Here is a 16,842-nt window from a genome sequence, read left to right on the forward strand (position 1 = left end):
TTTTTTTTAAAAGGACCAGATGTTTTCGATTTGATGTGGTGAAGATAATGTGATAGCTCATCACAGTTATAGTGTAGCAGTTTTGGGGCGAAAGGGGGCTGGGTCTAGGAGGTACTTTCCATTATGTATATCAACTGCTGTTTAGTCTCCAAATGAGAGATTTGAGCAGCATTCTTGGGAAAAATGTGTATGAGAAAATCTTGCACTCTTGAAGACTTGGGAACTTAACTACTGAAGGTCATGGGCCAAATTGTTGTATATCTAAATGCCATAGCAACTTTAGACAGGCAACTTGGCTTTTATTATAGTTTCTTGTAATGAGCAAGGAGGGAATTATTTGGATGACAGGCTGATTACCTTAGGAATGGAATAATTTCCTAAATTGTGGGTCAGAACATTGACCTTTCCTTTTTCTCTTATTCAAACAAATGGGATCTCTCTGTTTACTCCCCTTCTACAGATCATGCAAATGAGCTCAAAGTGACTAATTCAGCTTAATGTATTAATATTAATTCTGAAGCTTATTGTTGCTTTTGTAGGAGCTGCTCTGTTGTTAAATATGTAGGTAACCAAATGTTTTATTTTACATATGTACTTTAAAAATAATTGGCCCGGGGTATTTTTGAATTTATTTTTTTCCATCACGTACCCCAGCCTTTCAAGATCACAATGCTTGGAAAGGATAAAACAATGATCTCATCTGTTTCAGCAGTTCACAGTCGTTTCGGTGAACCGAAGGAACCATAACCCTCTCTCTTAAGGAGCGTGTATTACTTTAACATATTAGTTTAAAATTATGGACTTTGTTAAGACACCCTCTCAAACCAGATCCAGATGTATTATTAAATACCAGTGACACAAAAAAATGCAAAAGTGGTTTATAATACTTATGCAGGAAAATACTTAGATACATCCATCAACTTCTTTTCAGCCTTTGCCATCTGTAAGCTGTTGGTTACAAACCACAGCAGTGAAAAGTGCACCTGTACGTGGACTGTTGTTGAAAAGTGTGTTTTCACCTGAGGGAGACGGGTTGCGCAGCCTACATAAGCAAAAGGCTTTTACAGCCAGAGATGCCTCTAAGCTGCATGACAGCAGCCAACTCTGACCTGGTTTGGATAGAAAGAGAAGGGAAAAAAAAAAACATCCACGGAGAAGTGTGTGCTATGAGGTGATAAGTAGTTTGCATTTCTCATTAACAAGATGATGGGAGAGCTGAGGATAGGGAACAAAGTGCTGATGTGATGTGGGACTATTGGTTACTTTAAGAAAGTGTAAATGAACACAAAGTTTGCAGTGTAAGTAATGGATACTGACGAAAATCTGGCAGCTCTGAGGATATTCAGAGAGCTCAATAGCTCAGAAACCCTCTAATATATTATCAAAATGATCCTCTGAACGTCACCAACTCCAATCCATCCCAGACCATTAATGGCCTGTGACACAGAAGTCCAGTTACCTGTGACAAATACCTTCAGGCTCCTCCACGGGTTGGAGGCAGATCTCCATACCGTGGAGCACTACATCATGCTGACTCCAAGCGATACCCGTGACAGAGAGACCGGTGCCTGACCCCATCCCTTTCTGGCTGTTCCCATCAGGTGAAGGTTGTTTCTCTGCAGATGAGCAATGCGACAGAGCTGGACTCTTTGCCTGGCTGTGTTTGCCCTGCCAGTAAACAAAATACTTGACTGCCTACGAGTGTTCACGCAGCATCAGGCAGCTTAACAGACACAAAAAGTGATAGCGCTGGAATGAGATGACACCGTCTATTAAGCAGTGTAACATTTCTGCTCAAGGCCATTTGAATGACACACTGTTAAGGTTTAATAACTGACTAACTGTCGCACCATCTCTAAAACCCACTAGTTCTGCAATTGAGTCAAAGCTTCATGGAAAAGGTTTTCGCATTTGTTTATTTTAAGATGACATTCTCAGGCTTCATAATTTTTTTTCTCTTTACATGGCTTCTTTATTTCTTGTGTTTCGAAAAACAAGGTACAAGAGGGTTTCAAGGGCAATACCGGATGCAGGAAAAAAAAATATAAAAAAAAAGAGAAAGAAAAAGAACATAAAGTATGAGTAATCCATTTTAATCCTGCTGGTGTTAATTCCAGTCAGAGTTTGCAGAAATGTGTATTTGGGCATGTAGAATTGCATGGAATCACGGTATGTCTGCTAATATTTAAGGCCCTTGATGTTGCTATGACATTTTTCAGGATTCTTTCGGGGCTGATTTTTCTGTTTAGTACCAAAGTTGAGTCTCTAGTTTTCGTTCATTTCTGGATAGTGTTGGGTCTGCTCAGGTTTATCCTTGCTTGCACCAGTCCTGGGTTTAGGGGATTTTGGTTGCAATTTGTTCCATATCTTGTATTTTTGCCTAGCCACATCTTAATTAACAAATCCCCACCTTCACTAATAAAAACACGGCATTATAGCCCTAAATGTCATGGGAGTGAATGATCCAATTTAAAAAAAAGAGCATAATAAATCCACTGAAAACACTACAACTGCTTGCCAGTCCTGCTTGTAGAAGCACAGCGATGATCAAAAAACACCACAAAGATGCAGAAGAGACAAAAGTTGTGCTTTATGTCTTCATCTTCAATAAAAAAAAATCAGTGCTAAAAATGGAAAGTGGCAAATATCATTCAGAAATACGTTCTTCTCCAGTCATCCCAGATCTATTGGGATGGTGGGAGAAAATTGGCATCAAGAGAGCAGCTGAGCAAACTCTACTTTAAATATTTAGGAGTCAAATAAAAAGATTTTTTTTCCCCAAAATAACAGCTATCTGGGTCAAAATAAATATACTACCTGGCTCATCTGAGTATAGATTTAATTACGTGCACAAATTCGTGAAAGGTAAATAGCTGCATGATTTTCGTAGAGGAGAGACTCCAGAGGTCCTAATAAAATACTTAGGCATGGCTTGATAGATAGATGCTCAGAAAATTTAGGGACTATGTTTGGTTTTTTGGCTGTGTGTTGATGTGTAGATCTTGTCTCTGACACAGATTTAAAGAAAAAAACCCAACTTTTTTATCAGTTTATGGTACTTGTATTTTATCCCTCTATTCAGGTCCTTGACCTATTCAAAGACATAAAGAATTTTAAATAATCTAAAATTCTTTTACAAAAACAAAAGCCTGATTTTTGTTGGTGTAACTTCCACTCGAACTTATTTTACTTGGAAAAATGAATAACAAACTATATTCAAAACACTTTAAAGTTTATATCAGGTAGTAAATTATGTAGAATTACTCAACACATTAATGAGAAAGAAAAGTAGTATATTAAATCTTTGTTATGAATCCATCTCAAGAGTCTCTTTCAGGCTATTTTATTCAAGATTATTAGGCAGTATCTCATGGAGCATTTCAGTAGACAAAGAATCTCTTCAGAGCTAAATTGCTGTTTGTCCTACCCCAATCTGTTTCAGAGAGGAAACCAAAGTTATGCAGGGCAGCCTCTCCACAGATAGTTTCTCTTCAGTTTTTTAATTAATATCCGTTCTGTGCCAAACCTGGGAAGTATTTCATTAAATACCATCAGTTTCTTACCGAGATTTAGACCCTGACTTTATAAAATTTTGCATTTGAAACACTGGTTTCAGTCTGCTAATTTATGTGAAACAGAAAATGAAGATAGAAGATTTTAAAAAGAAATGAAATAATTTTGGTTTGTAAACAAATATATTTATAGCTCATAGGTATGCAGTGGATGCAAATATCCCAGGCAACATTTCAGGGCTCTCTAAGTGTTTTGTTTCTGCCATACTGAAGATTTTCTTCATGCTGCTGCTGTACACAGAATGGAAATCTGAGTCCTATACCACACCTTTCAGCTTCCTACATATCCACCATAGAAAGATACACAAAGTAAGGGGATTTTCTTATTATATGGTGTTTGAATTAATACATACACCTATTGGGAATTTTTAAAAGAAAAGTTACTATATGTTCTGTTCACCATAGCAACATAAACAAAAAGATAGAAGTAAAAATAGTTTTCAAGGATATCTCCCAGAACCATTGAATGTTTTTTATCATTCTGAATTTTGATATACAGTTACTGGATTGTCTGTCATCTGTGCCAAGTACATTTGCACATAAAGCAGACAAGGTCGTTTAATCTTATCTGTTCCTAATTAGTGCTGAACTATAAGAAGCATGGACTTTTTGGGGGTCTTGTGTATACCGACTTCCCTGGATGAATTTCAGACTTCTTGGTTAAACACAGAGCTTCATCTGGAAAAAAAATAGCACATTTATTTTAATATTAAATAATGGTCTTTTTAAATAAATGGGAAAATACTAAGGGACTTGTTCCTTTAGTAAACTCCCTATTCACCATTTCTTTATCAGCACAAAGGAGTTCTATGAGTTCAAGTAGGTATTTCTGCCAGCTTCTTCCCTTTGGCAGTAGGCTGTGAGATAGGTGTCCCCCCTCAACTGGTGCATCACCTGTTACCTGAACTGGTTGAATCCCCCTGAAAACCCAGTGCTCTGGATCCCCCGTGATCTCCTCCCGCTAATTCTGTGGCAATTTTGATCTGTGCTTGTCCTGGAGGATCCCCACGTTGCCACCACGCTGAGCTACCCTCCATGGACAGGAGTGCCACTCTGCAGGGAAGGAAACTGTGTGGGCAACCACTGGTGTAGCCAGGAAAGGGAAAAGGGACCTTTACCCTTAAAACATGCTGCCCTTTACTGCTGGTAGTGGTCAGCGCAAGATGAGCCATAGGTACATTTTGTGTAAATGAAAAGGTGTTGTTTGAATAAAGTGAGAACTCTGTAGAAACCTTTAACTTTGCAGCCCTGGTTTTAAATTAATGCCTCTTTGAGAAGAGAGCCGCGTAATTTCATGTATCTTAAAGCACAATTTTATGTGCTGAATATTGTTTAACAATGCTGAATGCAATAACTATCATTGCCACTTAAATGTATTGTTGAAGACATGAACATACGTTTATTTGTATAATGCAGCTTTGGTTGTTATTGTGGCCTTGACCGCATCCTGATTTAAAAGGTCAGTGCTTGTCATACATCTCATTGCAAACAAGGCCAGAGTTCTTATCAATCTGCACTGTGAAGACTGAGCTGTTGCCAGGTTTCTTGGATGATTTCAGGTTGTTATAATTGTACTTAGGCTTGTGTTGATATCAGTGTTAAAATTACTGTTCTGTGTATTCCTTATACACGGTGGGGTTTTTTGCTGTTGAAAGACGTGAAAATAGTTCAACTTTTTTTTTAATTGCCTCCATTTTGTGCTAACATAAATGGGTTATACATGTGTATAGATGTGTGTTTGTGCATATGTTTCATGTAAATATATATTTATAAAAGTATACTTTGGGGATTGAGACAAAATTACCAATTAGCTTTTGAAGACTGAGCTTACTTAGGATATAAATACTTTTGGTTTAGATACAAGCATATTTTAAAGATAGATCATTGTATGGAGATTTGCATTTTTCTGAACAAGTTATGGATCCAAAAAGGAGTATGTTAAGTCTTTATACCGTCATAACCCTTTAGCAAGGGCATTCACTATGATATCACTGAGGTTTTTAATGACAAGATTTGAAAGAAAGGCCTTTTCATTAATAAGCTGATTGAATGTACCTGTCTGTGTGTATATGTTATGGAGTATGTGATTACATACAGAAGGAGTATTTTTTACGTCTCATTGCCATATATTTGGATGCTTGAAATCAGATAGCAGATTCGATTATATGAACAGCTTACTGTAAATGTGAACAACATGCAGACAGGATTCTAAATAAATATCTTTTTGAGATTAGTTAAAAATTGCAAACCCACTTAGTTTAACAGGGCATGCAGGTACTCATACCTTCAGAAAATCAGATAATGGATTTTAGATGTTTGCCTTTAGACCCATCAATTTATAAATGCTGTCCATTAGATGAAATTCTTTGTGAAGTGCTGAGGATCCAGACCTGACTCCTCAGATCCAGTCAGTCTGGGCGTGTGCTACAGCGGGCAGACAGGCGCGAGAGCCTCTGCCTCTATTTAACCATTGGGTCCTGTGTGGATTTTAAAAAAAATTTCTGAAGCTACTTTTTGATCTTAGTCCATTCATAGTCTTTCAAAACCTTTGTCTGTTTAGGAAAGGCTTTTGTGGTGCCTCCAGCTCTCTGCATATGTGTGTACGTGTACTCGCATTCATGCTTTCCAGTTGAGGTGATTTAGTGTCTTGCATAAACCGAAATTGAGCAGCAGCTCAGTTCTAGCACCACCTGTTTGATAATTTAGCCCTTCCCTGTGCTGTAAAATGCTTTGATCTGCTATATTTACAGTGTACTGAAAAAAGTGAAACTGTTTTCAAATAAAGAGAACCAGTTCTGATTTCATGTCTTATCCGTGATAACTACTTTCTCACATATGACATAACTGTAGCTTTCCAACTCTATGCAAGCTTTCCAACATTGTTAAAGTGGAACCCATGAAATGAGGAGATTGGCTCTAAAATCTTAGTTTAAATGTTTTTATTCCTTATGGAGAAGTTGAGATGGGAACCTCTTAAGTTTCCCCCTGGTTCTCTGTAAGCTGCTTATAACCACACTGGAGAGAATTCACAAATAAATCTTGTGATTTTCAGGTAATCACTCCCTTCCATAAGCTGAGCCCTTCAATAAAATACCAAATGTCAGAAGACTCTCAATAAAGTCAAGAAAGTTAGAAATGTTGACATATGCAATAACTGAAACGCTGCTCTGTATGTGTTGCCCTTATTCAATATAGTAGGAAATCTCCATGGGGGTTGTTGGTTTGGACATACATATGTACAGCTTATTCATCTCTAAGAAAATTTCCCACAAGGCTGACACATGATTCTGTTTTCTCAACTTGTTGCTTCATCATACCATTCCTAAAGCATTTTTCATTAGAAATACTGTTTTACTGAGGTTTTTAGAGCGTAAATTTATTCTGAAGTAGACATCAATGGCTGAAGTAGACATCAATTAAGGCTTCTTTTAAACAAGGTCTCCATTACTCATAGCCTATGCTTTCACATTCTGATTTTTTTGCTCAATAATCTTCTCGTAAGGGGAAAGGCAGCTGTTCACCAAATTATATCTATCTGTTAAATTCTGAGCTGAGACTGATGCTCGGTCTGAAGTGTATTGTTATTGAAAATTAAGTTTCTGGAAGTTTTACACCTGTTTCAATTTTGTTGTGTTTCTGGCTACCTACAGATACTTGACTGCATAGTAAGACAAAGGAGAAGTTTGTGTCACAAATGACAACTTTCTAGTTCTAAAACTTGTCTTCAATGTAAGAAGCTCTGAAAAGCCTTTTATCTTTCAGATATTTGTCAGCCATTACGGTATCTTTCTGCTGCAGAAATTATAATGGTGAAAAACAAAAGAGATGTTCGATTTGAGGGAAGGCACAGATGAAATGGCAGAAAGTGCTTTAACAAAAGCAGGACTGAGACAAGCTGTTTCGGTCCCAGGCTCAGCCAAGTGGCTATGCTCCCTAACCTCCCAGTGATTAGACTGACGTGTTTTGAATAGAACTGGTACTTTTAAGGAGATAAAATAATGTTTCTGTTTCTTTGTTAGGTGAAACCTTATTATTAAAACAATGAGGAAAGCCCATAACATTCTTTGACTTCCGTGCACCCTATTTTGCAACTTGAAATTGCAAAATCTGAAGAAAGTAGTAATGTAAAATGAAAAGGGATATCTCTACAAGAATAAACTTTTTCATACCCCAAAGATCTTAACCAGTAATGCTCTGTATTCCCAGAAAGGCCATCCATTTTCACTTGCTCTTAGTATTGGCCTCAAAGTTTCAAATCATCAGCTCATTAAGATGTTATCTAAAATCCTTCTCAGAGATACAGGATTCCCCATTGTCCACAATGGACTTGCTAAATTTATCTACTTGATCATATCGAACCAGCGAATGTTTCCCTGTTTCTCAGAAAAGCAAACGGTGCGTGTCTGGACCAGCAGCAAAATAGGATGGCTCCAATAAGGGAGAGCATCACTTGAGCATACTGGTGAGGGTCGAAATTCTGCTGTGCTCCCTCCTCCCTCTGATCCTCAGTGAGGTGTAAAACTTAGCATTACCATGGCTAGGCTAACTTACAGTGGTCACAGATCTGTTCCACAGACTTAATTTAAATTTCAGTAAAAGCATATCCCATTCTGGACCAATATTTTCCTGATACATCTCGGACATGGTAGGTCAGAAAAAGAATCTGTAGCACTGGCCACTGTTACGGGTCAGAATTTGACGCAATTATGATGAAAGAGCTACCTGAGCTGTGCATTGAAACAAATACAAGTTTATGTGTACAATAGTAATTTAAGTGATAGCTCTTTTGTGGGTATTTTTCTGCTTTTTTAAAGACATTTTCGTTTTCATTTTGTAGCCAAGCACCAAGACGTACTCACAGAGTGGCAGACACTCAGTATCAGTGGAGGTTCAAATGCAGCGGCAACGGCAAGAAGAAAGAGAGAGTTTCCAACAAGCTCAGCGGCAGTACAGCTCATTACCCAGGTATGGTAACTGTCTGAAGCTATTCAGTGTATGTGAGCCTCGAGCTAATTTCGTTTGTGGAAGCAAAATGTACTTAGTGCAGACACTTTTGTTTAGCATTGATATAAGGTGGAATGTATTCAGTGAGGAAGAGGCATAAAATTTCTTAAGTGAGAGCATGTTGTAGCTGTTTATTTTAGCAGAATTTCTTCAGAGCTGTTTTCAGTGGGATTTGATGACACTCAGCACCCAACGGAATTGAGACATTAAAAAAAGCAATTCTTCATGGGACACCATCCAGTTTAATTTTCTGCAATTACAAAAGTCTCCTGAGCATGACATGAGTTGTCCCCTTTTGACATGTCAGATAATTTTCTTCTTCTGTTGCCTAATTCCTTACTGGGTAGAAATTCTCTCTTTGTGATGCTAATACAGAGGAAAAATTAAAAGAAAAAAGTATCTCAAGACCTCAAACAAAAGAATATAGAACTGAGAAACTCTGTCCAAAAAATCAGTTTCTAGTTTCCAGTGTATACATTTCTTCTAAGTTACTGAGTCATCAGCAATAGAATGCTGAAAATTAATATACTTTTTGTCTAAACAAATCTGTATTTTTAAAAAATCTTAGATTTTTTTAAAATGAGCTGTTAAGGAAAAATGTTTTTTACTTGATATTTAGCTTTAAAAATTATTACTTTTACCCAATCTTTATTGTAAATTAACTATCATAGCTAAGCATTATGCAAATAGTCTTTGCATTTTCAAATATCAGTGGCAATGGTTGAATGGAGAATCCTTTGCACCGGAGGTTGGTGTCAAATTCCTTTCCAAGAAGGTTGTATTATTTTTTGTGTCCTGTGTGGAAATGGCGTGGAAAAAAAATTTTATGACAACATGTGTTTTACCAAGTGTATCACAACTTTTTTTGGAAACAAATAGAAGCTTTATAATCAAAGTTATCTAATGAGCTCTTCTCCTACCCACATCTTCAAATGTAAAACAAATCTCTCAGATTTTCACATGCTATAACACCTTTCAGTGTAGAATTTTTCTGTTAAGTTTGGAAGGTGGGAAAGGAAAATGTAAAGTGACTGTGTTTTCTTAGACTGTTAGTTTGTTGTTTTGGAATTCTTTATATTCCTTTTGCTTCTTCTCTCTACCTTCCTTCTGAAGTGACCACATCTATTAATGCCATATTTTTTTCCTGAGAAATTCTCCTTCAGTTTTGCTAGCCTCAGCAATGCAGAGATTGAGTGGAAGAGCACAGATGTTAGTGTCACTTTTAAGTTGGGGTGTTTATTTTTAGTTTTAAAACTATGATTCTTAAAATTCACTTCTCCTGTTCTGCTCAATCACTGGTAGCACTTAAAAGTTGGAAGTCAGTTGCCATGCAGTTCCAGTGGCAGAAATTAATAAATGTAAGGAGAAAATTAATCTACAAGAAATTTGGAAAATAATGCTTTGGGTCATAGAAATGCTTGTTTTGAAAAGAGTGACTGAGAACTAATGCTTTGGGTCATAGAAATGCTTGTTTTGAAAAGAGTGACTGAGAACATCACTCAATGTGGTTTTCAACATGAGAAGTGAACTAGCAAGCTAGCCATGCATGTTACCGAGTAATTCATGATAATTTAATGACCTCGTTTGAGCAGTCTGGATATTTGAGCTGTGCTGAGAGCAGACAGAATTTCAGGACCTTGGGCTAAAGTTGAGTGCTTTGAATACTGCTATACTCCTATAACAAGCCAGGAAATCCAGTTCTCCAGCTTTTCAAACTGTTGGTAACTCTGTGACTGATCTTTAAAGAAATCTTACTGTTACTCTGAAAGTTTTTTTTCCCAAGCTTAATGTTGCAACTGTGGCTTTGCAATGATTAAAGTTGGTGCACTGGCTTCATTCTTGAGCATTTGTTGCTTCTCATCTTGTATAGTCTCTAGGAGCCTCCTTTTTTTCCCTTTGTACATTCAAATCATTAGTACTGAAGGCAAATAAACTCTTGAGTCAATTTTAAAGGATCTTCCCAGAAAGACAGGGAAAGTGGGCCAACTAATTTTGAATAAGTACCAGAAAACAGTCAGTAAATTAAATCAGTTCAACTAGTCATCCTCTTGTCCCATGTGAAACTGTAAAAGCAATGTTTAACTCCAAGTTGATTTTCTAGTACTTAAAATTTATCTTGCTCTAGATCAGAAACCTGACAGTTTCGTAGCCTACAGAGGTTCGTTCAATTTGCTTTTGTTCCAGGGAGTGATAAAACATGGCTCAGAAACATTGTTTCTTTGGCAAAGTTGGATATGCGAATACCAAGAACAGCTATAAAAATTTGCATAAGAATTTACATTATGTTGTAATTTGGGCTATAATAATTTACATTCATCCTGAATCACAATTTTCATCCAGAGGTCTCAAAATCTATTATGAAATAAGGTGGATATGGTCATTTTCAAATTATATGTGTGGAAGGAAAGTTGCAAAAACATTAGGTGACTTTCTACTTTTACTAGTGGTAGAAAAATTCTCCGGGTTTCCTGTCGCTCCACTGCATATTCACTGGATGAGGCCACATTGAGTCATGTGTGTTGACGTGAAAAACCAAGCCATATATAAACAACTAAATGATTTTCTTATTGACTAATGTTGCAATATATTTTGTTTTACTGCTTGAGTCTCGTACACTAATTTTAATCTCAAAGTGGGTATCTCTTTTGCTTCAGCACAAAATTGTTTTAGTTTATCACCACCAATCTTATTTTAAATTCATAAAAGCATCTAGCAGCTTGATAGTAAATTAAAGCTATTTCAAAACCATAATCTGTCTTCAAAATAATGTGATGATTTATTGTGAAAAGAGATAAGAATTTGTTATTTCTTTATGTATTTGATTTATTTATCTACCCCCTGGAGCCAAAAAAATGGAGAAAAAAAGGTTATCTCTGCCTTTTCTTTTATGAAAGCTATAGCAAACTGGGAGATGCTCCTGATATCACAAAATTCCTTAGTTCTGCAAATAGGAGGAAGCAACTCTCATCAAAACCTGCCTGGATGCCATCCTGTGCAACCTGCTGCAGGTGACCCTGCTCTGGCAGGGGGATTGGACAAGATGATCTCCAGAAGTCCCTTCCAACCCTGACCACTCTGTGATCTGTGTAACTCCCTATGAATAATGAGCTGTATCTTCTGACTTGTGCAGTGTTAGAGCAAGCGTTTTAAAGATCTGCCTGTTGCATTTTTAATCAAGTGTGAGTCTGGTCTCACATCTTTCATGAGTGACTTTACAAGTGCTGGCTGTTATCTGGGGGTTTTTTTTAGGAAGCACAGCAATGTGTACGGTCTTTCCTAGTCTGCAACTGAACCGTAGCACGTTTTTCTTGAGAACATGATGGTGGTTGTTGCACTGGATAGATTTTCACGATATATTCCTCCTGGAGAGGCCTAGAAATATAATTCAATTCTATAGGGAATGTTCTCCCATCAAAAGAGGCAAGATGCCTCTTTGGGGGAGAAGAGAACATGACTTCTGAAGAATACTATAGCTGGGGGAAACCTGATGGCATTGCAGAAGCACCCTTCTTTTCAGAGATTGTTGACAATAACAGTAGAAGGGGAACCGGAATACTTGTCTTAAAAGCCTCTCCCACTTTTCTTTCCAGGCAAAGCAGAAAAAATGCCAGTTCTGTATCTCAAGACTCCTGGGAGCAGAGCTATTCGCCTGGAGAAGGGTTCCAGACTGCAAAGGAAAATCCCAGATATTCCAGCTACCAGGGATCGAGGAATGGCTATATGGGAGGACATGGCTTCAATGCCAGGGTAATGCTAGAAACACAAGAACTGCTCCGTCAAGAGCAGAGGCGGAAAGAACAACAACTGAAAAAAAAAACTTCTTCTGAAGGGCCTAGCAACTATGACTCATATAAGAAAATTCAGGACCCTAACTATACCCCTCCTAAAGGTCCTTTCAGGCAAGATGTACCGCCTTCACCATCTCAGGTAGCGAGGCTGAACAGATTGCAAACACCAGAAAAGGGAAGACCATTTTATTCTTGAGGTGAAGAAAATGAAGATCAACTTATCATGCAATAAGGAACATTTTCATATAAAGACATATTTTGAAAACTTTTTAAACTGATGGTACTAAGGAATATATCCGTTGTCTGTTTCAGTGCCTTTAAAAACATGGGCAAAGCATTGGTGGGCCTTATGTCTTTGCCGTTCTATCTCAAGTGTTGAGTTCATGGAAGGATGTTCCACCATTTGACAATCATAGCAGAAGTGAGCAACGCCGCCCCTGCATACTGAGTCGCGTAGCCCAGTCCAGTAGTTGTCAATGGCTTATTATTAGGATTTGTTGTAATGTGTTTTACTTTGCAGTGACTTATTACACCAATGTGCAGCTTTGTGGCATAAAAATAATGAATTTGAGGTTGAAGGAAGCATTGACATGTCCTTTTTTATTTCTCTCGGGTCAGGAGGAGGGTTACATATCACTCTTGAGTGGATAAGGCTTAGCTCTACTCTGGATCGCCGTCACAGTTCTAAGATGTTTTATGGTGGAGTCATTACCAGTCTTTGTTGATCAATATTTAAGTGTCTATATGCTGAAAAACTATCCTTCTCCTATTATGCACATATGCACTCTTTTTCTCTCTCTCTCCCCACTCTGAGCTTATTAAAAAAGCCTTTATCCTTACTCATGAGGAAAACAATATTAAGCTTTCAGTTATCCTGAGAATCCTGGTACAATTGCCTTATAATCTTAATACACAGCCCATGACAAATGAAATAACTGGAGAGAGACTATTTATACAGTCACAGCCAAGCCCTTGATAAGTATATTTTACTATTTTATTAAAGATGGGAAATTATGTACAAACATACAACTGAGTTCTGCTTTGCTTTGCTTCTAAATGAATTTGGTCATATGACAACTGTGTCTAGGAAGAGAACTAGGGAGGGTATCATGCCACAGTCGTCTTATACACAGTTGTCTTTGTTTGGGCAAATTTTGGAGATAGCTTAAAGCAAAAGCAGAAGAAGTCAAAGTTTTTCTTTGGATCAAAAACACTGAAAAGAAAACAATTTCCTCGTTTTACAATTTGTGAAGCTTCGTGGACAATTGCCTTCTGCTTCCGTATACTGTATTGTTGCATCATGATGCTACATTAAAAATAAAACTTTAAGTATATGAATGAGAGATAAGTGGAGACAAACTGTTACACATCATCCTGGAAACATGTCAGTATCCAAAAATAACTAAAGCAAAAAAGATTGCTCTAGCAGTGAGCAATATTTGAATGTGCATATGGGATATGAGAATTTCTTTTGCAGCAGCTGTTTTTATGTTTGTTGGTCTGAACTTCATGTATTGTAAAAAAATATAGCTGGGTTGCTGAAGTGCCTGCAAATCCTGATGTGAAAAGGCTTGAGAATGGATCTCAGCATATCGTGTACAAAAAGGAAGGAGAGAAAGCAAGAAAGAAAATCATGTATTGCGTGATTTTAAAAAAATGCCTATTTTTTTTTACTGGCACATTTTATTTTTGCGCCAACTTGTTTCTAGAATATATGTGAAATATCAGCACACATATCTGTGTCTTTTATGCCTGTTTGTTAACGGTTTTGTTGTTAATAATGTACTCCATGTTTAAAAGTTGTTATTAGCGTAAGCACAGTGACATTGGATGACAATAGCTCTTTTACGCAGAATTTACCAAACTGTGTAAAACGGCTTTCCGTGTACATATGAAATTTAGAATAAAAGGCTGTTTCCATCCTTGTCTTGGTATTGCCTGTAGACCCTTATGAGAACTGCTGCAGACATTGAGTTTAAAAAATATTTAACAGATGTTATTTTATCCTATTCCTAATGGTTTGCGTGTGTCTTTCTGTGAGTGCTTATAAACATTGGGAAAAAAGAAAAAGAAAAGAAAAGAAAAGAAGATTTACAGCCCAGCTGAACACCTGAAGACTACCCTCAGAGGGGAAAAAACACTCAGTTTAATGTCTTGTGTTATTTTAGGCCATACCTGTGACATTTAAAAGGTGCATTCTTAAGACTAACCTTCGTGGCAAGAATCTTTCGTGCTGTAGCGTGGGGTCCTCTCCCCGAGGAGAGCACTGTCAGAAGGGCACCCGCTGCGCTCTGGCCAAATCCAAGCGCGTGTGGGGAAGCCCCCTCTGCTCCGAGTGTGTGTTTTGGGCTCTGATGGGAGCCCTTCACAGGAATGTTGACATGGTGAAAAATGGGAGAAGGCAGATTTATGAATAAAGCAATATTTACAGTGCCAGTGATACTCTGTTTCCCCCATTAGTACTGGAGCTGTGTCTGGTTTTCTCCCTCTTCCCCTCATTCCTCCTTTTGTTGAATACTGCAGGAATGTCAATCATAATTCTCTATATGCATGACATCAGGCTGTTGCCATGGCAATAATAGTGTCAAATTATTCACTGTGACTTTAGTGTGGGATCTCAAGGGGAAGGGTAGCAGGAGCTGCAAGGTGGACAGGCAGCTTTCGGTGCCCAAATAAACCACAGGCATGATTTTGCAAAAGACCTAAGTTGTAGTGGCTCACAGTTGCGAGTGGGGAGATAATTGCATTTGCAGTTTTGCAGGCCTTGCTGTCTCATCTCCTGACTGCATTCCCAGATTATATAGTTTGATGTTTCTGTGGAATTGTTTGGACAGGCAAATAATTGCAAGCACTAAAAAATGCATCCACAGGAATGGAAAACAGGTCGAAGTCCTTTTCAAAATAAGGTCTTTGATAAACTGTTGTTGGAAAAAGGGCATATGTTTGGAAAAGTATGAAGTACGGGATGTTTTACGTGTGAGGATGGCATATGTTAAAGTTTACCCTTCTATGAAACTCCTCTTCAAGGTGTTAACAATTTGCCATAATTAGATGTGTTCGTGAAAGAAGGCAGATGTTCTCTTTGGGCCATGTCTGTGTTATGTTAGTAAAGAATAAGGTCTTTTTCTGGCTTCGTCATCCTGTCTTCTTCCTGACATAGCGTAGACAGGATTTCTAATATTAACTCCCATAAGTTGCAAAGGGCGATAAGGAAGTGGGAGGGAGGTATTTTAATAGAAAATGACCTTTAGTTCTGCATAGTGAATAGATTCAAAAGTTAATTGAGCTAACTACATTACTGCAGTAATTTGTTTGTGGACGCATTACCATTATGAGATTAACTCTGTAACATTAGTGTATTTAAGAATGGTCACAGGACAGACTGTAAGGGAGCTTACAACATCGAGGAGTGGGTGTAAAGCTTGCACATTTTTCTCTGTTGAAACCCTAAAAAAACCATCTGCAAAGCCTGCTGGGTTTTTATCAAAATAATTTGTTAATGCTGTTGAAATTCCATGGGAAAGTTTAATATTACTAATGCAGAAGACTGCTGCCTTTCTAAAAAGACCTACTTCCTCTCTTCTTGTAGGGCCTCCTTGGAAACAAGAGTGCAGCCCTAGTGAGTTATTGCAAGGGCCAGATAGTTTAATATATGTCTTTGAGAACTTTGCCACCAAAAACAGCAAAAAATGGCATAGAGCCCAGCTGAACATGGTCAGAAAGTACAATTGCCATTTATTGCTGGCAAACAGCAGGAAGAACAACAAACTAAAATTTAAACCCATCATGACTGTAGATATATGGCCCGCTTTTCAAAGCTGTGCTCACGTTCTATCTGTTTATGAGTGTGCGTAACATTGCATTTATCAGTATGTTCAGAAGGGAAGGGAAGAAACCTTGGCCAGACAAGGAAGAGATGCACCAGATTAGCAGTGTTGGCTAAACACAGGATATTCTTGAGTAATTCAAACCTTTGAACTTGCGTTGTTGAAACTTAAAGTGAATTTGGCTATTGCGTGTCCTGGCTTGCAAGTCTGTTTTCAAAATATTTCCTAATTCTATTTGCTATGCCTGACTGTTCCTACATCTATCTTTCCCAAGTTCTCAGTCTAGTTCATAGGAGTTGTGAGGAATCTGTCAGGAATGCAAACACAGAAAAAAACTCATCTATTTTTAATGCTACTGTAGTGCCACCACACCCTGGCCTTCCAGACACAATTTAAAGTTCATCCCTAACTTGGCAGAGGAAAAGCGAGGGTCAGAAATCCAGGATGGGGGACTGACTTCGTTGAAGTAGGGTTTGTGTGTGTGCGTGTATATGCAAGAGAGTGAGAGGCACAGATTGGATTCATTTGCCTTTAATTCATGTCCAGCTTGAAACCCTCTTCAAAAAATCTTGTAGCATTTCTTCAGAGTTTTTTCCATCTGTGCACAAACCAGCTGATGATTTGATGCACATGGTTATTTTTTCATGCCCT

At 37.8% G+C, this 16,842-nt stretch overlaps 1 protein-coding gene across 1 annotated transcript in view; it reads left to right on the forward strand.

Annotated features, from left to right (window-relative positions):
- Nucleotides 1-12,698, forward strand: part of PARD3 (par-3 family cell polarity regulator) — a 480,197-nt gene extending 467,499 nt beyond the window's left edge. Inside the window, exons 28-29 of the mRNA XM_009895122.1 lie at nucleotides 8,410-8,537; nucleotides 12,167-12,698. Of these exons, the coding sequence (XP_009893424.1) occupies nucleotides 8,410-8,537; nucleotides 12,167-12,560 (522 nt within the window). The 3' untranslated portion in view covers nucleotides 12,561-12,698. The remainder of the gene's footprint in view (nucleotides 1-8,409; nucleotides 8,538-12,166) is intronic.
- The last annotated feature ends 4,144 nt before the right edge of the window (nucleotides 12,699-16,842 follow it).

This window comes from Charadrius vociferus, unplaced genomic scaffold, assembly GCF_000708025.1.
Source record: "Charadrius vociferus isolate BGI_N301 unplaced genomic scaffold, ASM70802v2 scaffold61, whole genome shotgun sequence".
Taxonomy (NCBI): Eukaryota; Metazoa; Chordata; class Aves; order Charadriiformes; family Charadriidae; genus Charadrius; species Charadrius vociferus.